Below are 25,823 nucleotides of genomic sequence, written 5' to 3' on the forward strand. Positions count from 1 at the left end.
AGCTTAGTATTCACCCATGTGTGAGGACTACTATCCTGTTTAACCTCGGAGAAAGCAGAGTTGCTTACCTGTAACAGGTGCTCTCCGAGGATAGCAGGATGTTAGTCCTCACAAAACTGAACCACCTCCTCTGGATGTTGGTTTCTCCATGTATTATCTATATTAGAGACTGAGAGACTCTGCCTAGGGGCCAGAATGATGACTACACCTGCACATGCTCAGTTGGGCATCTTTGAAAGTTCTAGAATCTTTGAGATCAAAGTTCCATGCTGGGCTCCATCGATGTCATCCATGTGTGAGGACTAACATCCTGCTGTCCTCGGAGAACACCTGTTATAGGTAAGCAACTCTGCTCTACTATTATTGCAATTTTCAAAAGCCATTTATCTGCATAAAGTGCCCTTATGCAGGTAAATCCTATGGATAATTCGGCAGCATATATTATAGAAATTTTCAAAAGCCCACTTACATGAGTAAAGTGCAAATACATATGTAAAACCCATTTTTAAGCATGTAAATGCTTTTGAAAATCAGGCCCTTTCTCTTTACTTAATTTGCTTTTCAGCCTTACAGGATGTAAATCTTGGACTGAATTAAAAAAGCAATAAATAAAACATTTAAAGAAATTAAATTCAAATTCTGAAGTCACCTCAGTAACAGCAACAAATCTTCCCTCCACTACCAGGAACATTCTGAATTAATACACAATCCTGCAAAAAATATACTCAGAATATATATATATAACAAACCTGCCATAACACATTAACTGCCAGACTGATGCAGTAATCTGTGTCTTAAACTGTGCACTGGATTTCAGTGCACAGTTTTAATGCACAGACTAAACTTTTTAACTCCCAATGAAGTAAACAAATTATATGCTAATACAAAGATAAATAGATTGTAAAATGTACTTTCAGCACAGGTCTAATGCATATTTTATCTGGGATGTTGGGTGGTAGCTGCCAGCGAGCAGGAGCTGAGAATTGTAGGAACGAGAGGCATTTAGCTCATTTGCTTTTAGCACTGCAATGCTTTCCCTTAAATGCAATTGCTCTCTTTTCCATAGGCAGGTTGATTTCCAGACACTTATCAAGGAGGAATTTGAATTTTGTTACATGATTTATCCTCATGCACACAAAAAAAAAGATTCTCCACCTCTCTTCTAAATATTAAACAATTGTGCTTAAGTGAATTCTTCATTCTCCCTTGCTTTGTAATGGTAGTAAGTCATTTAAACTAATACCACTAAAAAAAAAATATATATATATATATCTACCAGCCCAGCTTCTCCAGCTTTCCTTTAATGTGTGCTGGAAGCTTTACTCCATCTCTGACCAGGAGTAAAACTAATTTCCAGCGTAAAGAAAACCTGGGCTAGGATCACCACACCTCTTTGATTCAGGAAGTACTGCTTAGTGCCCTCATTTGCTTGGGATTTCCATGCAAGGGCACTAAGCAGTACTGCCAGTTTTAACTGCACATTTTATGAGTGTAAAACTCCTTGCTACATCGGCAGTAAGGTTTACACTTACAGGGACAATTACTTTCAGATGGGCGCACAGATGCACAAATACGCATGTTTGTCGCGCACCCCCAGCTAAATGGCCATTTTATAACATGCGTGCACATATAGGGGCAGATTTCTAAAAGTATGCCCACGCATACTTTTGTTCGTGCGACCAGCGCAAACAAGAGTATGCCGGATTTTAATAGATACGCGTGTAGCTACACATATCTTTTAAAATCCGGGGTCTGCGCGTGCAAGGCTGTGCAAAATCGGCAGCCTGCGCGCGCTGAGCCGCGCAGCCTGCCTCTGTTCCCTCCGAGGCCGCTCTGAAATCGGAGCGGCCTCAGAGGGAACTTTCCTTCCACACCCCCCCCCCCCCCGCACATTCCCCTACCTAACCCACCCCTCCAGCCCTATCTAACCCCCCCTACCTTTGTTTGAAAAGTTGCACCTGCCCAAGGCAGGCGTAACGTGCGTGCCGGCCAGCCACCAGCACGTGATTCCCCGACCCAGGAGCAATTTCGGAGGCCTCGGCCATGCCCCAGAAATGCCCCCGGGCCGGAACCACGCACGTTGCCCCACCCCGGATGACGTGCGCCACGACATTTCCCCCCCCCCCCCCCCCCAGGAAAGCCCCGGGACTTACGCACGTCTTGGGGCTTCCGCGCGCTGCTGAGCCGCTTCAACATAGGCTCGTCGTGTGCAGGGGGAGCTTGGGGCAGGTTTTTGGGGGATACGTGCGTACCCCTTTGAAAATCTGCCCCATAATGCGTATGTTATAAAATAGCCTTGGCATACGTATGTGTGCACCCCATTTTGCAAGGGGGCACACAGTCAGGTTTGAGCTGTGCAAGTGGGAAAAAGTTACAAACAGGTGCATGTCCATGCCATGACCAGATAATCCACTAGTTTTCCCAGTCTACAGCTAGGTCCTACAGGTTCATTAGCCAGCATGCTCCACAGTTAACCCAGACCCTTTAAACACCTGAGAGATGCCTACAAACAGTTTTGTTTAGACTTACACCTCCTTAATAGTAGAAGTAAAGTTACTCAGTGTAACTGGGTTTAAAAAAGATTTGGGAAAGTTCCTAGAGCAGAAGTCCATAAACTACTATTAATCAATACGGATCAGTAGCTTGGGATCTACTTAGGGGTAGATTTTCAAAGGGTTACGCACATAACCCCGAAAACCTGCTCCTGCGCGCGCTGAACCTATTTTGCAGAGGCTCGGCGGCGCACGCAAGCCCCGAGACGCGCGTATGTCCCAGGGCATTGAAAACAGAGCGGGAAGGGGGTGGGGTTGTGGGTGTGGCGGTGGTTCAGGGGCGGGAACGAGGCCTCCGGCACAGCAGCTGTGCCGGGGGATGGCGCGCCGGCAGCCAGCCAGCCCGCGCAAGATACGCCTGCCTCAGGCACGCGTAAATAAGTAAAACAAGGTAGGGGGGGATTTAGGTAGGGCTGGGGGCTGGGTTAGATAGGGGGAACCCTCCAAGGCCGCTCCGAAATCGGAGCGGCCTTGGAGGGAACAGGGAAAGCCATCGGGGCTCCCATTGGGCTCGGCGCACGCAAGGTGCACAAGTGTGCACACCCTTGCGTGCACCGACCCCGGATTTTATAACATGTGCGTGTTAGCACGCGCAAGTTATAAAATCGGATGTACATTTGTGCGCACCGGGTAGTGCGCACAAATGTACCCCGCGCGCGCATATTTTAAAATCTGCCCCTTAATGTTTGGGTACTTGCCAAGTACTTGTGACTTGGATTGGCCACTGCTGGACACAGGATACTGGGCTTGATGGACCCTTGGTCTGACCCAGTATGGCATGTTCTTATGTTCTAAGTACTAGACCTGTGCCGTCTCCCACCGTGTATATACCTACGTACACATCTCTTGGCCCTGACCTGCCCCAGAATGCCCACACTCTACCCATGCCACGCTCCATGTTGAGATATTCATGCATTGGGACTTGTGTATGCATGTGGGTGGCTTTTAGGTGGGCGTGTACATGTCCTACATGCACACACATCTCCCAATTATGGCGCACGCCCACCTTTTAAAATTCACCTTTTAATGTGCCTTCACGTGCAGGTAAAACTGTGCGTTCGGCTGAACACACCTTTCTTCACTGGCCTCTCAAACAGTAACATCCTTACCCATAAAAATGTAACACCACAAATATTGCACCAGGCCCTAAAACACCAATACATGTCATATTAGAATAAAACAAGCCAAGCTGCTATAGATCCTTACAATCAGACCAATTCAGTAAACTGCGCAGGAGAGCCGGCACGCCGAGGTGAGCACCCACTCTCCAAACACACGCCCAGGCCACTCTCCTGGGCGTGCAATTCAGTATTCAAATGAGGGCCCGTGCTAATAAGGAGGGGCTAGGGACACTAGCGCGTCCCTAGCCCCTCCTTATTGGCGGAAGCGGCGCCTGTCAGCAGGTTTGACAGCCAACGCTTAATTTTACCGGCATCTATTATCGAACCCGCTGACAACCACGGGTTCGGAACATGAACGCCAGCAAAATTGAGCTTCCGTCTTCCAATCTGCGGACCACGGGCAGATTTTTTTTTTTAAAGATTTTTATTTTTGGAGCCTCAGACTTAACATCACTATGATATTAAGTCGGAGGGTGTACAGAAAAGCATTTTTTTTCTGCTTTTCTGTACACTCGCCTGGTGCCAGCCGAAATTAAAATGTGTGGCTTGGCCGCACATTTTACTTTCTGTATTGAGTATGACTGACTAATAGGCTCAACATGCATTTATTTGCATGTGATGCACGCTATTAGTTTCGCGGGGGTTGGCCGCACGTTTTCCACACGCTATTACCCCTTACTGTATAAGGGGTAATAATAGCACATCGAAAACGCACATCCAAACGGGGGCTAATGGTGCGCTCTGCCTGAGCGCACTATACTGAATTGGCCTGATAGAAACTAGCAGAATACTTCACCTCAGTCACAGATGCAGAACACAGACAGACCGTCACCAAATACAAAATAAAGATACCATAAAATAGAAACATGGTGTCAAAACCTGAATTGGAGAGCACAAGAACCCATAATCTGTATGCAGTGCAACCATTCTCATAAAATATCAAACACAATGCATTCTGTTCCGTTCCCACTTAAACATGGCCTTGTGAATGGAATGGTGAATAAAACAGAAAAGTCATAATGTCTCTGTACCGCTCCATGGTGAGACCACACCTTGAATACTGTGTACAACTCTGGTCGCCGCATCTCAAAAAAGATATAATTGTGATGGAGAAGGTACAGAGAAGGGCAACCAAAATGATAAAGGGGATGGAACAGCTCCCCTATGAGGAAAGACTAAAGAGGTTAGGGCTGTTCAGTGTAGAGAACGGACGGTTGGGGGGGGGGGGGGTGTATGATAGAGGTCTTTAAGATCATGAGAGGTCTTGAATGAGTAGATGTAAATCGGTTATTTACACTTTCGGATAATAGGACTAGGGAGCACTCTATGAAGTTAGCAAGTAGCACATTTAAAACTAAAAGTTAAATTCTTTTTCGCTCAATGCACAATTAAGCTCTGGAATTTGTTGCCAGAGGATGTGATTAGTGCAATTAGTGTAGCTGGGTTCAAAAACAGTTTGGATAAGTTCTTGGAGGAGAAGTCCATTAATCAGGTTGACTTAGGGAATGGCCTCTGCTGCTACTGCCATCAGTTGCATAGGATCTTCTTAGTGTTTGGGTGCTTGCCAGGTTCTTGTAGCCTGGTTTGGCCACTGTTGGAAACAGGATGCTGGGCTTGATGGACCCTTGGTCTGACCCAGTAGGGCATTCTTATGTTCTTATGCCCTGAATTTATTTTCTGTATTTTAAATGTGAATGTCATGTGCTATTGCAGCATATGCTCAGCCACCCAATCTAATATCTGAGATGCGCATTATTTCAAAAACAGTTCTATTTCTGGTTGTTTACACTTATGCACCTAAAATCTCTGATAGGTACACAACTATATACTTTTGAATATTTAGGCCACAATGTTCTTATATATATTTAGAGGGAGAGAGACAGATTTTATTCTTGATATATTGATGTCCAGCTCAGAGCGAATAATGCTAGTCCTCTTTAAAGCACTGCAGTAGGTCTCAAGATGACATGTGCAATTTGAAACTAGCCTTGGCTGAAAGTAATGCGATATCAGAATTAATCCAAACAAATGAATAGTGTAATTACCATTAAATGATCCACTGGAAAGGTGAAAAGGCTCTTAAAGTGGCTGCCAACCTCATAATCACTTAAGGTTGTGATAAATCTAGTAATGCTATATAATGTTCTTGCAGGTTTACATTCTGTTGTCAGCTCAACTAAAGTAATTTTTATAAAGACAATTTAATCAATGGTTTATCAAAAATAAGGGTGAGATAGAAAGGGGTCTCTTAGGTGCCCCCCCCCCCCAAACTTGCTCCTTACAAAAAAAAAAAAAGTTGGTTTGCTGGTCAACCACAAGTTGAAATAGAGGATAAATTTATCTTTGATCTCTACAGAGGACAATCTTCAAAGTAACTTATGCAGACAAATAACAATTTGACCACACAAAAACTGAAAATTGCCTTCTCACAAAAGTGTTTTATAATATTCATATATTGAGGCAAGGCATTCCTGAGTGTTTTTTTTGGAAAGAATCAGATAATAATGTATGTAGATTGTATTTTCAAGACTAGATGCATTGTTCCTGTTTTTCAAACGGCTTTTATGTTCTCCAATACATAATCATAATGAGTGTTTGGTTTGTCCAACATAAATTTTGTTACATGGGTACTTGATAATGCTCAAGCACTCCTGGACCGCTTCCCCATGAAAATCCCTGGGTCCCCCTGGCCAGCTAAATCTCCCCCAGCTGGCATTAGCCCTCAAGTGCATATGGCAAGGCTGGAGATAAAATCTATGCAGGGGCCTTGCTAATGCGCTGGACACCATGCCGCAATGCCATGAGCTGCGACGGGTGCCTAATGAAGGACTTGGGATATGATGGGGGGGTTGGGTGGGAATGACGATTCGGCTGATGCTGGGCAAAAGGGGCGTGCTGAAGTGACTCCCCCCTTTTGAAGCCTGACCCCAGCCAATCGGGCACTGTCTCCCCCCTCCATAATATCCCCTTCCCCTTCCTTCCCATGGTCCCTTTCGCCCCTCCCTGCAGCCATTGTGGATCGCTCCCTAACGGAGTCGCGGGATCTTTATATGAATTTTCATGTCAGTCAACCAGTCAACACAGACATCTGATGTTCAGTTGCCAAATATAATCATGGTTCCATGTTTTTATATTTGGAATTGTTAAAAATATTTTTCTATGTTGTTGAAATATGTTTCTTTATATACTAAAATATTCTTCAAATGACCATTTGCCCCTTTCAGTGCTACTTCAATACTTCTTCTGGGTACTGAAATATTCGTCAGTTACTACATTGGAAAATATCTTCATGCATCATGGACAAGTTTTAGACATAAAGCATGCAAAGGAACTTCTTTCTTGAAGGTTTTTAAATCTTCTGGAGCAGTTTTGAAATGTCATTCAAATCTGAGCTTCACTTCAATCAAATGTGTTCACGTATCCCGACGTGACCACATTTCAGCACCACTCAGGCACCTGCTTTAGGGGAAACAACTAGCAAACATTTCCATAAATACAATTTTCAAGCTTCAATTTTGTGCTCCAACCCTGGGAATCTCAACCGGATAGTTATATGCTCACAGTTCCAAACCTTTAAATCAACCATAGAGAAGATCACATCATGCAGTCAATCAGAATGAAAAATGCTCTTGAGACCTAATAAGGAGCTTAAAAACAGGACTTCCATTCTATGCGCTGAATTTTAAAAGTGTATATGGGCTGCACGTGAGTAGTGCATATTTTAAAAGCTGCAAACTACATGTGTATATATGTGGGCATGAGTAAAAAAAAAAAAAAGGGGGGGGGGGGGTGAAGTTAGGGCATATAGGAGGTATTCCAGAGTGAGCCCAACAGATTACACATGTAAATCTGGATTTTAAATCCAGCGACTACAGCACTCAGTGGACTGTTAGCTACGCATGTTTACTTCAGGTTTTGATAAGGTATATCTCTACATAAATCTCAGTAAAGGGGTAAAATGACTGAGTGAGGAGTCTGGGTCAACTGGGGGGAGTGCAGGCTTAAGAATCAGAGGAGTCAGGATGACCTTGAGACAGTCTGGTCAAACTGGTGTACTAATGGGTAAAACTGAGAATGTCTTTCATGCGAGAATGTTTTAAAATCCACTTATCTGCGCATGTTAAAGCCACAAAGTCCTAAAGAAGAAATGCAAAGTACGTTTGCTCAAGTAACTACTTAAAATTAGTTGCACATATATGCGTGGTAGTTGTATTTTAAATAATATGCATGCATCTGCTCGCATGATATAAATTTTCAGTGTATGTCCACTCGTGCACCCATACATGTGTGTATGGATGCCCGTGCACTCATTTTAAAATTACCATCAATGAGGTAGACTTTAAAAGCATTGCTCATGCAAAAATGCCCACATCGTGTGTTTGTGGGACATGTGTGCAAGGTAGATATTAAAAATCTGTGAGGTACATGCATATATAGCAGTGTGCATCAAAAATAAGATAGTGGAAAAGGGGCGAGGCATGGATGTTCTAGGCAGGTCCAACAGTTATTCACATAACTCATTAGGGATGTGAATCGTTTTCCATATCGTCTTAACGATAGAAATCGTGTGGCAGGGCAAGAAAATCGTCTTAGGCACGATTTTTTAGTTAAAAAATCGTTAAAAATCGTTTTTTCCGATTAGTGCACACTAACGGGAGTTAGTGCGCACTAACGGGAGTTAGTGCGCACTAACTGGGAGTTAGTGCGCACTAACTGAAAATGATACAATTTGACACTTTTCAGGTCAGTTAAGGTCAGTTTAGGAATGAATATGTATTCCTATTGGCTGCCCTCTTATTTATTCATGTTACCAAGTTTCCTACTGACAGTATATGGGGGATGGGAAATGGAAACAGTTGGTAGCTTGACAAAACAAGTAATGTGATCAGTCAATGTGACTAGAACTTGTGCCCTAACCCTGATACCAGGGGTATTGTGATCTTCCTGCACACAGTGCCCTATCCCTATTAATACCAGGAGTGTTGTGATCTTCCTGCACACAGTGCCCTATCCCTAATACCAGGGGTGTTGTGATCTTCCTGCTCACAGTGCCCTATTCCTGATACTGGGGGTGTTGTGATCTTCCTGCACACAGTGCCCTATTCCTGATACCGGGGGTGTTGTGATCTTCTTGCACACATCCCGGTATCAGGGATAGGGCACTGCATGCAGGAAGATCACAACACTCCTGGTATTAATAGGGATAGGGCACTGCATGCAGGAAGATCACAACACTCCTGGTATTAATAGGGATAGGGCACTGCATGCAGGAAGATCACAACACCCCTGGTATCAGGGATAGGGCACTGTGTGCAGGAAGATCACAATACCCCGGAGGAGTGAGGGTCAGGCAGCTCCCCCCTGTCTGCAAAGCCAGCCTCTCACTAGTAATGCAGGGAGGGAGCTGTCTCAGACTTCACCATCCTCCCCCCCCCCCTCACCCACACACCATTCACTAGCTGGGACATGGGGGAAGTCAGGAGTGAGGGTCAGGCAGCTCCCCCCTGTCTGTGAAGCCAGCCTCTCACTAGTAATGCAGGGAGGGAGCTGTCTCAGACTTCACCATCCTCCCCCCCCCCCCCTCACCCACACACCATTCACTAGCTGGGACATGGGGGAAGTCAGGAGTGAGGGTCAGGCAGCTCCCCCCTGTCTGTGAAGCCAGCCTCTCACTAGTAATGCAGGGAGGGAGCTGTCTCAGACTTCACCATCCTCCCCCCCCCCCCCTCACCCACACACCATTCACTAGCTGGGACATGGGGGAAGTCAGGAGTGAGGGTCAGGCAGCTCCCCCCTGTCTGTGAAGCCAGCCTCTCACTAGTAATGCAGGGAGGGAGCTGTCTCAGACTTCACCATCCTCCCCCCCCCCTCACCCACACACCATTCACTAGCTGGGACATGGGGGAAGTCAGGAGTGAGGGTCAGGCAGCTCCCCCCCTGTCTGTGAAGCCAGCCTCTCACTAGTAATGCAGGGAGGGAGCTGTCTCAGACTTCACCATCCTCCCCCCCCCCCTCACCCACACACCATTCACTAGCTGGGACATGGGGGAAGTCAGGAGTGAGGGTCAGGCAGCTCCCCCCTGTCTGTGAAGCCAGCCTCTCACTAGTAATGCAGGGAGGGAGCTGTCTCAGACTTCACCATCCTCCCCCCCCCTCACCCACACACCATTCACTAGCTGGGACATGGGGGAAGTCAGGAGTGAGGGTCAGGCAGCTCCCCCCTGTCTGTGAAGCCAGCCTCTCACTAGTAATGCAGGGAGGGAGCTGTCTCAGACTGGTATCAGGGTTAGGGCACTGTGTGCAGGAAGATCACAACACTCCTGGTATTAATAGGGATAGGGCACTGTAAGAGATGACTGTAGTAGATTGAATAAAGATCTGATGTTTCTGCTCTCCTCACACCAAACAAAAACAACACACAAGCAGAGAAGCCCTTCTTACAAAGCTGAGCTAGTGAGTTAAGTAGGAGGAAAAGTAAACATACTGGTGCCAGTGTGGCTACTTAAAAAATACACTTACCAACAATCAATTACATATATTTGAACTGTGTACAGTTCCAGCCAGGACCACCTTTCTAAAATGCACAGTGATTGGCAAATTCAACATGCACTAGCATTTCAGGTGCCTGCTAACAAAAATAATAAACAAACAAGTTCTAGTCAGGTGAGTGCTGATCATTACATTACTTTTTTTGTCAAGCTTCCAACTGTTTCCATTTCACATCCCCCCAACCATATTGGTAACATCAATAGATAAGAGCACAGCCAGCCAATAGGAATACATACATACATATTCATTCCTAAGTGACCTTTACTGACCTGGGAAGTGTGAACACTTTGTTTCATTTTCTGTTGGTGTTCGTTAGTTTCCAGTTCCATTTCCCATCCCCCCAACCATCACCTCAGTGGTAACATCAATAGATAAGAGGGCAGCCAGCCAATAGGAACACATATTCATTCCTAACTGACCTTCAGTGACCTGGAAAGTGTTTATTTGTATCATTTTCAGTTAGTGCGCACTAAATCGAGTTAGTGCGCACTAACGGGGAGTTAGTGCGCACTAACTCGAGTTAGTGCGCACTAACACGATTTAACGATTTTTAACGATAAATCGTTAGAATTTCTATTGTATCGTGTTCTATAACGATTTAAGACGATATAAACATTATCGGACGATAATTTTAATCGTTGAAAAACGATTCACATCCCTATAACTCATTTTAAAACTGGAACCTGTGGCAAGCGTTGGCTTATCAGTATAACTTTATTGTGTCTCCAGATGAGGAGCAAGTCTGTAGATCTCAAAATTTAGGGCTTATAAGACAGGGTGAGGGGTCTGGGTCAACTGGTGGGCATGTAGGATGAAGAACCAGAGGGGTATCTAAAATCTCGATATTAGCTAGGCAAACTGGTGGAATATTTGGAAAAACTGGGATGTCCCTTGCATGAGCATGTTTTAAAATCTACCTACTTACGTGCGTAAAAGCCATCAAAGTCTTACTCGTGCTAGCTGTGCTCGAGTAACCTTTTAAAATTAGTATATTTACAAGCAATTGGAATCTAAAATTCCAGCGTATCTTTGCTTGCATGCCAATATGCGCATGTATGGGTGCATGTGTGTTTATTTTAAAATTAGCCTGCATATCTTATACAGTTTGAAGATTAAAAATCCACTTCTGCTATAAGCAACTATTCTTGATTGTTCCCTCTCCATGATCTACTGATCTGGTCCAAGACAAGCCATTTCAGATCTTCAAATGTGTGATATTTCTGAAGACAGTGGAATACCAAGAGATCCTTTATTTTATTTTTTATTTATTTTTATTTAGAAGAGTTTATATACCGGGGTATAGCAGTCTGCCTTCACTCCGGTTTACATTTTAAACAATATATTACAGGAGTAAACAAAAATAGGTAACATTAAAATATAACATATTTCTATGTAATTCAATGAGAAAAAGGGAGAGAGAAGCATAATATAAAATAATCATAGTTAAAACATCAAGTAACATATTACGGGAGTAAGCAAATATGGGTAACATTAATACATCAATCACATACCAGAAGCAAACTCCTCTCAAATGATCACTCACAACAAAAGTGACACACTCTAGAGAGGGAAGTAGTATTTTTAACTATTTACCACAAACACATTTAAACCAGACTAGAGACAATATCATCGGCATATGCTCAAGACAAGGTTTAATCCGCTGTCTCTAGCCCTCAATGGGCTGCAGGCAGTAGTCAGCCTATGAGCAAAGACATTTTTAATCATCTATTGTCTCACGTCTACCATAGCATAATTTTTTATAATTTTTTGAGTTTTTGTAAATATAAACTATTCAAATTTTAATCAAATTCAACTATAAAGCATCTATTGCAAAAATCTCTAAACCGGCTTGTTACCCAAATTTTTAATAAAAAATACTTAGCCAATAGAAAGGTCATTCAAATATTCAACCCGACATGGGCCATGTTTCGACTCAAAAGAGTCTTTTTCAAGGGGAATGGATATCGGCTCTCTTTATTACCGGTCAAAAATTAGAATTCCTGAAAAACATTAAAAACACACACACTCAAGAAACATATTAACTACAAAATATTGGTATGTGAAAATATTGGTATGTGAAAAAAATCTCCAATAAACCACAAAGGTTCAAGGTTTCACACAGACTACTACTCTATATTGAAGGAGATTTCACCTACAATAAAATAGAAATATTGAATCTCATAGAGACTCACCGGGACGTCAAAATCACATCTCTCCGGTTCTCAACATGGCGATTAACGCCTTTGCCATTTAAATTTGACAAGAAAGCTCCAATATTTCAGAAGCTTGCTTTTAAATTTTTTTACCCACATATAAAAATATTTCCAAGGACATTGTATGATGTAAATAACAAAGGTAGATCGATAGTGAAATGATAAATATGACCAATGTTGGGGTGACAAAAATGTTATAACTCTATAGGGGCACACAGGATGGCTCCAACATTTCTGTTGTCCTTTTATTTCCAAAGATTGTGGAAAAGCCAGCTTGTCAGAATGAGACTTCAAATTAGCATAAACTACCATATCTTAAATGTTTCATTCCCAAGAAAAATTAATGACTGGAGCAATGACTAAAGTGGAATGCATACTTAGTGTAGACCAATGTTTGTTAAAATCCTCCTGATCCGAATTGCTAAAGGAGAAAAAGAGAGCACAAACATATAACTTGTTTATTTTTAGATTTGGATGGTATATATTGAGATAGGGATTCTCAAGACCTCTTATACGATCTCCAAATATGACTCAGGTACCCTATTGTTGTGAATCTCTCCCACATATCCTTTGTTTTTAATTGATATTCAATAGTGGTGGAACAATTTGCATGTAACACTAACTAGAGGATCTGAATCTCATGTAGGCTTTGTTTGGCTGAGAATGGAAAATATCTTGAGGCCGAAACATTGAAGCATGATCATTAGTGGGGTTTAGTTTTTATTTCCAGTTCTATATTGTTGAAATACGCAGGAATGCGTTACTCTTACAGTATTTTAGCATCTCAGTTATCTAAGTTGGGTCTTCTAAATCTTTGCTGCCTTGTAGCATGGCTATGATGTGAGGACCAGGGTTCATCTCTATCAGAGGGAAGCAGCTGCTCTGTCTCTCCTAGTTGCAGATAGGATGTGCTGTGGTGGCAGCTTTGAAGTCAATGCTCCTCAGCAGGGTTTTTGTTATTGCCTTCGTCCCTATTGAGCTTGCTTTTATGTTGGAGCAATCTATCAACATGTGCAGTCAGCTCATGTGGCATCAGTGCTTCACACAATGCAAAAAAAAAAATCTTTAAATCAATTTCTTTTCTTTCGCCTCAGAGGCAAAATAAAGTTCAAAATGAGAGAGGTAGTGCATTTGTGGCTCCTACATATCTGTCATTACTACTGACAGTGAATAGCAGGAGAGATCCAGTTAGTCCATGTGATGCACTCTGAATACTCAGTATTAGGCTGGGAATCTCTCTTTGGGTTTTCAGCTTTACATGCTAAACTGAAGGAACTACTTCCTCTGCAGTTACTTCCATGTGGTTAGTTGCTTCTGTCACACCTCTCCAACCATCCCAAAGAATGGAGATCTTTAATCCTCCCCTTTTAACCCTATGGATGCAAGTAAGCCTCTCTTCTTCACTGTACCGTGTTGGTACTTTTGTTTCAACTAATCAGATTTTTTTTTCTCGGGAAACAGAGGAAGTCATTTTCAAAGGTTTGCATGCATAAGTAGCATGTACTCATAGCACAATCCACATTTTATAAAAAAAAAAAAAAAAATCTAAAGTATGCACGTGATTTTCATTTTGTGATCTAGGGGCATTTGGAGGTAGTGCCAACAATTATGCATGTAAGTTACAAAATATACGTGTGTGTTGTAAAAAAGTAACTTAGGTAATTTTACACTTGCTAATTATTTTGCGTAATTGATATCAAACTTGTTTACTGTGTATCATTGGATGAGTGGGAGGTCTTAGTGAGCTGGAGAGAGTTCAGGCTGAAGAGCCAGGAGGGTCTCAATGACCTGGTGAAGGACTAGGAGAGCTGGTATAATAATTGGTAAATCGGTAACTTCAATTACGCACGCATGTTTTTAAAATATACTGACTTCCATGTAAATCGTGTTTTAAGTAAGTTCTACCTTAAAATATTTGCGTGTATATTTTACACGCAAATATAAATAGGTAGGAAAGTACACATGTTCAATGCATTGCATTTATTTGCGTGGAAGCATACACACTGTTCGTCCATATGTTGTGGGGTAGAGAAATGCATATTTTATGATATGCATGAGATATAAAATACTATCATAGATCTACATGCACTTCTATGCCACCATGTGGCGTTTGAAAGTTATCCTTATATTCTTTAGAGCAGTGGTTCCCAATAGGGATGTGAATCGTTTTTTGATGATTTAAAATATCGTCCGATATATTTTAAATCGTCAAAAATCGTTAGGGCCACGATACAATACCAATTCCCCCGATTTATCGTCAAAAAATCATAAATCGGGGGAAGGGGGAGGGCAGGAAAACCGGCACACTAAAACGCCCTAAAACCCACCCCCGACCATTTAAATTAAATCCCCCACCCTCCCAAACCCCCCCCAAATGCCTTAAATTACCTGGGGGTCCAGCGGCGGTCCGAAACGGCAGCAGTCCGGAACGGCCTTTTGCAATTGAATCGTGTTGTCTTCAGCCGGCACCATTTTTCAAAATGGCGGCGCAAAATGGCGGCGGCCATAGACCAACACGATTCGACTGCAGGAGGTCGTTCTGGACCCCCGCTGGACTTTTGGCAAGTCTTGTGGGGGTCAGGAGGCCCCCCCAAGCTGGTCAAAAGTCCCTGGGGGTCCAGCGGGGGTCCGGAAAACGATCTCCTGCCGCGAATCGGATCGTTTTCATTTCAAGTCTCGTGTTTCTGGATTATTCTAAATTTTCCTTTGACTATCCTGCTGCGTTGGTCTGGTTTTGAAAAATGCTCTCATGGAGGGTGCTGGCTTGATCTTCCTGGTCTTCATCTTGTGTTTGTGTGAATTTAATCTTGCCTGTCTCACGAATGTAGCATGCGTCTTCACATTTCCTTCATTGAATAATATACATTACATTAGAGGAGGAACATGAATAGGATTCCCTTACTCTGAATGTTTTTTCCCCATGTAATTGTGGTGTCCAATGTTATGCATTGGCACATGCAGCATTAAAGTAGCATGTACCATTTTCTTCTCTCTGACTTTTAGAAGCTTGCTTTCCATTAATCAGATTAGGTGGTTGCCTGAAGGTCAAGACCAGATGAGCACGGAATATTTCTTTCAGTGGTAGTGGTGATACTTTTTTTTTTTAGGATTTTTCTTATTTTTTTCCCTCTGGGTTTTATGTAACCACTAGGGGTACTCATTCCTTGGTTTTCCTTTCTTTGTATTTCAATAGATTTGTCCTGAGTGCTTGTTTTGTTTAAAAAAAAAAAAAAAAAAAAAAAATCTTTTAGATATGCAGTGACTATCCCAAGTATACATGGCTAGTAATATACTTGATAGACACTTCATTCAGGAACTTGTCTAAACCCTTTTTAAACCAAACTATGCTAACTACTTTTACAATATTCTTGGGCAACAAGTTCCACAGTTTAATTGAGGGCCGAGTACAAAAATGCTTTCTCTGGATTTGTTTTAAATGTGCTACCTATTAGCTTCATAATGTGCCCTCTATCACTCGTACTATTTGAAAGGGTTACCAACCATTCCACTCTATTCAAGATTTTATAGACCTATATGATAAATCCTCTCAGCCTTAAGAACATAAGATGCCATACTGGGTCAGACCAAGGGTCCATCAAGCCCAGCATCCTGTTTCCAACAGTGGCCAATCCAGGCCATAAGAACCTGGCAAGTACCCAAAAACTAAGTCTCTTCCATGTTACCGTTGTTAGTAATAGCAGTGGCTATTTTCTAAGTCAACTTAATACAGGTAATGGACTTCTCCTCCAAGAACTTATCCAATCCTTTTTTAAATACAGCTATACTAACTGCACTAACCATAATCCTCTGGCAACAAATTCCAGAGTTTAATTGTGCGCTGTGTAAAAAGAACTTTCTCTGATTAGTTGTAAATGTACCACATGCAAACTTCATGGAATGCCCCCTAGTCTTTCTATTATCCGAAAGAGTAAAAAAAACATTTCACAACTACCTGTTCTAGACCTCTCAGGATTTTAAACTCCTCTATCATATCCCCCCTCAGTCGTCTCTTCTCCAAGCTGAAAAGTCCTAACCTCTTTGGTCTTTCCTCATAGGGGACCTGTTCCATTACCTTTATCATTTTGGTCACTCTTCTATGTACCTTCTCCATCGCAACTATATCTTTTTTGAGATGCGGCGACCAGAATTGTACACAGTATTCAAGGTGCGGTCTCACCATGGAGCGATACAGAGGAATGACATTTTCCGTTTTATTCACCATTCCCTTTCTAATAATTCCCAATATTATTTGCTTTTTTGACTGCCGCAGCACACTGAACGGACTATTTCAATGTGTTATCCACTATGACGCCTAGATCTTTCTTGGATAGTAGCACCTAATATGGAACCTAACATTGTGTAACTATAGCATGGGTTATGTTTCCCTATATGCATCATCTCGCACTTGTCCATATTAAATCTGTGTGGAATACATCTGGACTATGCTTCTAGAATGTTATTTTTTAACAATAACTACACCTCTTGCACATTTTTTACTTTTGTAGCTGCTCCTGTCAGTTTTTTTCTAACTATTTTTCTCATTTTATCAAAGTTTCCCTCTTGAAAGTTTAGCACGAGAGCTGTGGATTTGCATACTGTTCCTCTTCCAGTCATTAATTCAAATTTGATCACTATTGCCAAGAGGCTCCACCACAGTTACCTCTCTTACCAAGTCTTGTACTCCACTGAGAATTAGATCTAAAATTGCTCCCTCTCTCGTTGATTCCTGAACCAATTGCTCCGTAAAGCTATCATTTATTCCATCCAGGAACTGTATCTCTCTAGCATGTCCCGATGATACATTTACCCAGTCAATATTGGGGTAATTGAAGTCTGTCAGTAACAAGGGCAACCGAATAGAATTTAAATTATAGCCTAAGTGATGGTGTCATCAAGCCAGATGTTGTGATTTTAACCCAAAATCCAACCGGACCTCTAATCATTCACCATCACTAAAATACCTAATTTTATTAATTGAACAAATTGTTTTTGAATTTTTGAAAATTTTTTGATTTTATCAAAGTTAAAAAATCAATCAAAAAGTCTTTCAGAAAGTTTTTGCTCAACACTCAACTCCGTCGACAATGTGAAGAAGATGAAATGATAAGCAAACTCTCAATGCACGTGGGGTTAAAGGTACACTTAGAGAAGATAAGGCCATCGTGGAAAGATTAAACTATTTCTTTTCATTGGTGTTTACTGAAGAGGATGTTAGGGAGATAACCTTCTCCGGATCAGGTTTCATGTGTAATGATTCAGATGAACTGAACCAAATCACAGTAAACCTAGAAGATGTGGTAGGCCTGATTAACAAACTGAAGAGTAGTAAATCACCTGGAACAGATGGTATATACCCCAGTGTTCTGAAGGAACTAAAAAATGAAATTTCAGATCTGTTAGTAAAAATGTGTAACCTATCATTAAAATCATCCTATGTACCTGAAGACTGATGGTAGGTAACGTAAGCTAATTATTTAAAAAGGGCTCGATGGGCAATCCAGGAAACTACAAACCAGTTAGCCTGACTTCAGTGCCAGGAAAAATAGTGGAATGTGTTCTAAATATCAAAATCACAGAATATATAGAAAGACATGGTTTAATGGAACAAAGTCAGCATGGCTTTACCCAGGGCAAGTCTTGCCTCACAAATCTGCTTCACTTTTTTGAAGGGGTTATAAACATGTGGATAAAGGTGAACCGGTAGATGTACTGTATTTGGATTTTCAGAAGGCATTTGACAAAGCTCCTTATGAGAGGCTTCTAGGAAAAGTAAAAAGTCATGGGATAGGTGCCGATGTCCTTTCGTGGATTACAAACTAAGAGACAGGAAACAGAGTAGGATTAAATGGACAATTTTCTCGGTGGAGGGGTTGGGCAATGGAGGCCTCATGGATCTGTACTGGGACCTGTGCTTTTCAATATATTTATAAATGATCTGGAAAGGAATATGAGTGAGGTAATGAAATCTGCAGATACAAAATTATTCAATCACAAGCGGATTATGATAAACTGCAGGAGGACCTTGTGAGACTGGGAAAATTGGGCATCCAAATGGCAGATGAAATTTAATGTGGATAAGTGCAAGGTGATACATAGAGGGAGCTTCCACCCAGAAAAGAGATCTGGTGTCATAATGGATAATACATTGAAATTCTTGGCTCAGTGTTCTGCAGCAGTCAAAATAGCAAACAGAATATTAAGAGTTAGGAAGGTAATGGTGAATAAAATGGAAAATATCATATTGCCTATGTATCGCTCCATGGTGAAGACCGCACCTTGAATACTGTGTACAATTCTGGTCTCTGCATCTCAAAAAAGATATAGTTGCAATGGAAAAGGTGCAGAGAAGGGCTACCAAAATGATAAAGGGGATGGAACAGCTCCCCTATGAGGAAAGACTAAAGAGGTTAGGACTGTTCAGCTTGCAGAAGAGATGGCTGAGGGGGGATATGATAGAGGTGTTTAAAATCATGAGAGGTCTAGAATGGGTAAATGTTAATTGGTTATTTACTCTTTTGGATAATAGAAGGACTAAGAAGCACTCCATGAAGTTAGCATGTGGCACATTTTTAAAACTGATCGGAGAAAGTTCTTTTTCACTCAACGCACAATTAAACTCTGGAATTTGTTGCCAGAGGATGTGGTTAGTGCAGTTAGTGTAGTTGGGTTTAAACAGGTTTGGATAAATTCTTGGAGGAGAATCCATTACCTGCTATTCATCAAGTTGACTTAGAAAATAGCCACTAGCATCAGTAGCATGGGTGAGACTTAGTTTTTGGGAAGTTGCCAGGTACTTATAGCCTAGATGGGCCACTGTTGGAAACAGGATGCTGGGTTTGATGGACCCTTGGTCTAACCTAGTATGGCATGTTCTTATATTTTACAGCATTTTGATAAGTTTTGAAAATGTCAAAATAAGATGAATAATAGACTAAGAGTGGGTTGGTGGGTAGAGAGGGAATGAGGTTGGATTATATCTACACAAGAAAGCATTGCTTTTAGGTTGAAGTAGGAAACTGGAGGAAGAAACAATTAAATCTCAACTAATGCGTAATTTCTTTAGTATTTATTTAAAACGTTTGTATTCCGACATGTTAAGTAGATTCCAGATAAAACAAATAATTACATATAAACAAATAATTTAAATTATAATCATACTAAATTTTGCCATTGCAGTATCAAAGCATTTGTTACCTGCATAAATACCACCGACAGCTAATTTCCAAGTTAAATAAGTTGCTGGACCATTGTGCCCCCTCTGGGCATCAATTACATTAACTCCTGAAATGCTTCCTTAAACTAATTTTTAATTTTTTTACAAAACACATTATAATCATCAAGCGTCTAAATATCCTCGGACAGAGTATTCCATAACATAGGCCTATAAGAAGTTGCTTTTTAGGTTTCTTAAAAAAATACTTCAGAAATATACTGCAGCTGTACTGTCTAGAGTGAAGCATTGGACTGATTTATTACAAAAGTTGTGAATCAGGTTGTTCCAAATGCTTTCAATTGCACTGTTTTCTTCAGTTCTTTGGAATACAAATGTAACATTGCTTGGATTTAGCTTACTTATTCATTAAAAGGTGAATTTTAAGAGCCTGGTGTCTGCATTAATTAGGGGACGCATGAATATGTTGGGCTCATGTGTGCTGAGCGGATTTTAAAAGCTGCCCGGAATATGCATGCAAATGTCGCAGTGCGCTCATCTCGTAAGTTTTCAAAAACGGGGCCGGGCATCAGCGTGGTCTGCGCGGGGCCGGGTCATTTCACGGCGTGAAGCGGAGATGTCCCCGTAAATGCTGACACACTCTGGCGCACGCCGATGCCCCCTGTTGCCTAATTTACTTCTGCTATGGATGCAGTATACGTTATAAAATAAATAGGCAGATCTGGGGGGTTTTAAGGGTCGGGGACAACTGGGGAGAGTGAAGGCTTTTAAACCAACGGAGGGGGATTGGAAGATCTATCTCAACTGGGGACAAACTGGTAAAACTGGAAATAGCATCAGTTTGTGCCACTTTTTTAAAATCCCCCGATTTATATGGCAGAAGCGGCATGTGTGCACTTGCCATTTAAAATTTGGCGCATATGATCGCCCGGCCAGGCTATTTTATAACATGTGTGCATATACGGGCGCAAGTTATAAAATAGCCATGTCCCTGAGCTTGGGACGACAAATGCAAGCACATGTGCTTCCGCGCACCAGTTTTGAAAGTTACTGTATATATTATGGATCCCAAGACTTTTCTGCAAATTCCATCTCTCCCAGTCTGTCCGTCCATGCACATACTTCAGTCACTTTGTGGTACATAATAGGACTAACTTTTAAACTCCCTGCAATGCTTGCTGGTCCATGGGTGCTTTTTATAACCGAGACCTCCGAGTTAATTTTCAAAGGGAAATTCCACACAGTTTCCCTTTTCAAAACGTGAGGGTTGACTGGCACCGTACCCAAAGTCTTTGCACTGGCTTTGCATCAGCTACAAAGTCTGCATTGTTTAAAATTGTAATTCTTATGTGTTGCTTGCTAGCTGCAGCCTCCCTCTCACCCTTGGCCCGGCCATTTGTAGCATGGGTTAAAGTACCCGGTCCTTTATGTGCTGTGAAACAGCATGGATACCTTTATCCGTAGATTAGGCGACATTTTCAGCAGCCAATTTTTCCTGGGTAAATTAATTTGAAAATCATCTTCAGTGTGCTGATGTGTATTGCCATTCCAAGTGTAGTCAAAAAATGCTATTTTGAACTGTGTAGGTCTAAAGTAGTTCCACATAGCAAGTTATCTGCTAAGACTGAAATCATGAGCACTGTCTTTATTTGACATTGTGAGATCATGTTAAAAAAAAAGCAGTCGCATGAGCTGGCAAACTGGTAACTTCTTTCATTAAACAGTCATGCTATAGGTTCACCATAACATTGTTTTCGATTGGAGATATTACCATTCAAAATGACTGTATATAAAACTATATCTATAACTATCTATATAGTCCTAAATATAATAGGGGTCATTTTCAAAATTTCCCATAAAGAAGTAAAATCCATGGGTATAATTTGCACCAATTTTCAAAGAGATAGCATGAGCAAATTTTCCCATTTGAAAATTGCCCAGGGGAAAAAAAGTATCCTTAGAGATTTGTACCTGCTTTCTCTGCAGGTACTTTATCCATACAAAATAATGTGCATGCATTTGAAGATGCTACCTATGCTCATTACTTATACTTACACCCTCCATCCCATGAGCAAAAGTAGGAGCCTTCTGGATCCCCATGCATACTTTCAGCAGGTAAGTGGCAAGGCATTTTCAAAACATCCAATTTACCTAGCTAAATCATGCTTAATTATCTACCGTATTCTATTTTTAAAAAAAGGCCTGAAGTTATGCAGTCTGCCAGACATGTAGTGGAGTCTTTTAGGAAAAATAATTGAATTGAATCAAAACTGAAGCATTGGGGAAGCTCCCTATCTCTAGATATTTTTATCTCCGTAGGATGCAGCAATTTTAATCTGTCAAGCGGAGTTAAACTTTAGAAAAAAAAAAAGAAACTATATGCTTCCTACATATTGGGGAAAACCAATGCAGAAAGATTGTCAGCCTTCTCTACATGAAAACACCTCTTCAATTAAAACACTAGGTGAACATTGAAAAAAAATCTTAATATTATGCAAATATATTTTCATTGAGTTTATTCTTCCTGGCTCTTTTCTCTTCCAGTGTGCTCGGTATGACAATGCCTTTGCTGCTGAAATTCTTATAGACAGAGGAGTGAATGTAAACCACCAGGATGAAGAGTTTTGGACACCAATGCACGTTGCCTGTGCATGTGATAATCAGGACATTGTCCTGCTACTATTGCTAGTAAGTGAAGCCACTAAAGCATATTACATGTTTGACAGTTACTAGACTGAATTAAAACTTAAACTATTCTTAACCCAGACAAGATTCCGTGCCTTTGAATGAAACTTGCAAGTCCATTGACTAAGAGGCCACTTCATTAGGCATTATTTTGTACCCTATCGCCCAGTAATGATTGATTATAGGTTCTGATCTGTTTTCCTAAACTCTGAACCAGTACAGGACATTCAGTGGTTTATATTTTTGTTACCCTGTCCCCACTGTCATGTATTTAAATGTTATTTCTTCCTTCTCTTAAATCTTCATTCTCAAATTATAATTTTGAATTAGGTGCCTCAAAAATGTATCCTCCCCCTAGCTTTCATGTCATGGGTAATATCTCTAAATCATACATTTAAGAAGGAGATCCTATTATCCCCCAAGTAACTATCTATCGATGTATTTGTTTATAATAGCAATTTTAGGAATCACTGTTTTCACATAGTGCATATTACTGGAAACTGATTCACTTTGATGTGACCATTGAGTGCAATGAGTTTGCAGTGTTCCCAACCTAATGCCATTCATGCATTGTAAGGTGATCATGATTAAATCCTCTCTCAGATGCAAGACAAAAAAAAGCCCTCAGACTGCTACTGGGATAAGAGCAGGAAAACGAGGGGTGCATTGCACTAATATTTCATGAGGCAGACAGCGCAGGCTTCCCGATCTTCATGTTCCTGGCTGTCTGCATTTCCTCCTGCCTCACGATTGCTCTTTCGCTTCATTTCTTTCCTGTGGCAACGCACACTTTTCATGGTGTGCTGCTTGTGTTTGCCTGTCTTTGACTGTTGGGGTAACGCTTTTTTATGGAGCACTGTCATTTGGTTATAACAGCTCTCCAAGTGTGTTTGTCTGCTGTACTTTCTCATTGCAACAATCATCAATGCTATAAATATTTTTTCAGACACAGCATTTATGTACTGTTTTTTTTCAACTGTCAGTATATCTGGTTTGTTAGCTCTTTTGGTGCCAGGCAGAATTTCTAATAACTCCATATCGGTGGTGCTACAATGATTTGTTCCTTTTGAGGCAAGCTAGAAATTTTGGGACTAATTTTGTACCGGCCCGTGATTTTATTTATTTATTTAACAATTTTTCTATACCGACATTAAAATACACATCATATCGGTTTACATGATAACAAAAGGTGGAAATTACAAATAACAGGGGGGGGGGGGGGAGGTGGAGAACTAAAGAGTAACTGGGGGTCAGAAAGGGACCCCAACAATAGATAGAAGTAGAGAGAACGAGAGGAACGGTAACTTCTAAGTAACACAGGTTAAATAAGCTCAAGGGTAAGTAAAGTGCAGGAGTGCAGAAAACATCCATGGGTATATTTTACCCATGGACTTTACACTCATTTTCAGTGAAAATACATGCATACTTGCAATTTAAAAATAACCTAGGAATACTGCTTGCACACATTTATACTTGCTAATTTGTGCTAGCTGATTTCCCAAGAAAAATATGTGCATACTTTTGAAAATTCAGAAGTATATGCTTAATAATAATATCACACCCTCACGAACACCTCTTTTCACTGTGGGAGCATCTGTTTTCCACTGCTCACACAAATTTGCCATAAGAACAAAATATAGGCAAACTGTTGGAGGACAAATATGAAGGCATCATTGCAGGACCTGGAAACCTGGGCAGTAGGTCCATGATCCCCTTGGCATTGCAGACCACTTGCATGTTGAGGGAGTGGAGGCCTTCACGGTTGCAGAAGGTGGCCTTTGTTGCCTACAGGAAACTTATAAGGATGCAAGTGCAATCGATAGCCCCCAAAACTGAGGGAAAATATTCCATTTGATAGAAATCACTTATAATTTTGCTGTTTTTGTACTCCAAGAGAAAGATATATATATATTGATGTGTTTTCATAAGAAATACAGCCAAAAACTGATCTATATATATGGAGGTAGCTATATTCCAGTCATGACACCTAGAGGTTTCTGGAAGTTGCCAGTTGTAAAACAGGCCAGGGCTGTAGAGACCTTGAGGTATGGTGTCAAGGGGAAGAGGAGGGGGCAGGCAGAAGTAAAGTATGGTTTCCTTGTTGAACCTGAACCTGTGCAAGACTTGCTTCTCAGACAGACAGATCCAAAAACTGTGACCTGGTCCTGTATATGCTCTGTAAGGGGTACCTCCGCCTCTGTTCAGTCTACCTCTTCAGATCTTGACATTATGAGTATCCATAAGTTTCTATTACTCATCAATCAGCCCCAGTGACACTCTCCCACACCCTCAGCAGCTAGAGTCAGCTCCACCCACTAGATGCACACATACTCATTCTGAAATGCTGTGCCATTCACCGAGAAAGCAAACCTTGGATCAGACAGAAGGTCAAATCCACAAAAAAAGTCAATTACGCTTCAAACATATGGGTAATGTCAATGATTTCCCAGTTAGCCCCCCATACTCTTTGCCTCTACTCCTACCTAGCAAGCTACCTGTTCCACTCATCAGAAGCCGCACCCCAAACACCAGGTTGAAGAAAACAATGAAAGTTTGAATCTGGCACGTTAAATGGCAGATGTAAAAACATTCATACATTCTTTTTTGCAAAAAGGCCATACGGCCTGCGCCATTTTGCAATACGGCTCGAATGCAAGAGGTCGTTCCCGGACCCCCGCTGGACTTTTGGCAAGTCGTGGGGGTCAGGAGGCCCCCCCAAGCTAGCCAAATGTCCCTGGGGGTCCAGCGGGGGTCCGGGAGCGATCTCCTGGACGCGTGACATCGGGACCTAGGAATCAAAATGGCGCTGGCGCTACCTTTGCCTTGTCACATAAGAGCAAAGGGCCACCGGCGCCATTTCTCTTCACAGCAGCCGTAGCCAGAGAGCGGGACCGTGCCGGGATCATCGCGCCGGGACCCCAGGTCATTTAAAACATTTTGGGGGGGTTCGGGAGGGTGGGGGTTTGTTTTAAAGGTTCGGGGTGGGTGTTAGGGTTTTTTTGGTGTGCCGGTTTTCCCGCCCTCCTCCGATTTACGATTTCAAAACAAAACACGACGATCCGATTTCCCTCCCCCCCCAGCCAAAATCGATCGTTAAGATGATCGATCACACGATTCACACCTCTAGATTTTAAAAGGTTGCGTGCGAGTGTACACGTGCACACGCTACCCGGTGTGTGCACGTGTACACCTGATTTTATAACTTGCAAGCGTAAGTGTCTCGATACAATATTCATGTTGCCAGTCTAAGATTAATCTTCTCTGTATTGTTTCAGTTTTAGTACATCTGCTGCTGAAGCGAGCACGTTCACACATTCTTGATGGCATGTTTTTTTCATGTTTGTTTTGCTTTTGGGAAATAGCGCACACTATTATTATTATAAATTATTTATTGCTTGCAATATTCACTGTTTGAGGTGAGTTACATAAAAACATTCATAAATTAAAATCACAATATAAAACAAACAAAAACAAGCTAAATGATCAAATCAGCACTTTATCTAGTGCCAAAGGCCATAATCTGATCGATTAC

General features: G+C 41.6%; 1 protein-coding gene across 1 annotated transcript in view; it reads left to right on the forward strand.

Moving 5' to 3' along the window:
* Positions 1–25,823, forward strand: part of LOC115092484 (unconventional myosin-XVI-like) — a 334,559-nt gene that overhangs the window by 108,504 nt on the left and 200,232 nt on the right. The window contains exon 4 of the mRNA XM_029603324.1: positions 22,151–22,294. Within this exon, the coding sequence (XP_029459184.1) occupies positions 22,151–22,294 (144 nt within the window). The remainder of the gene's footprint in view (positions 1–22,150; positions 22,295–25,823) is intronic.

This window comes from Rhinatrema bivittatum, chromosome 5, assembly GCF_901001135.1.
Source record: "Rhinatrema bivittatum chromosome 5, aRhiBiv1.1, whole genome shotgun sequence".
Taxonomy (NCBI): Eukaryota; Metazoa; Chordata; class Amphibia; order Gymnophiona; family Rhinatrematidae; genus Rhinatrema; species Rhinatrema bivittatum.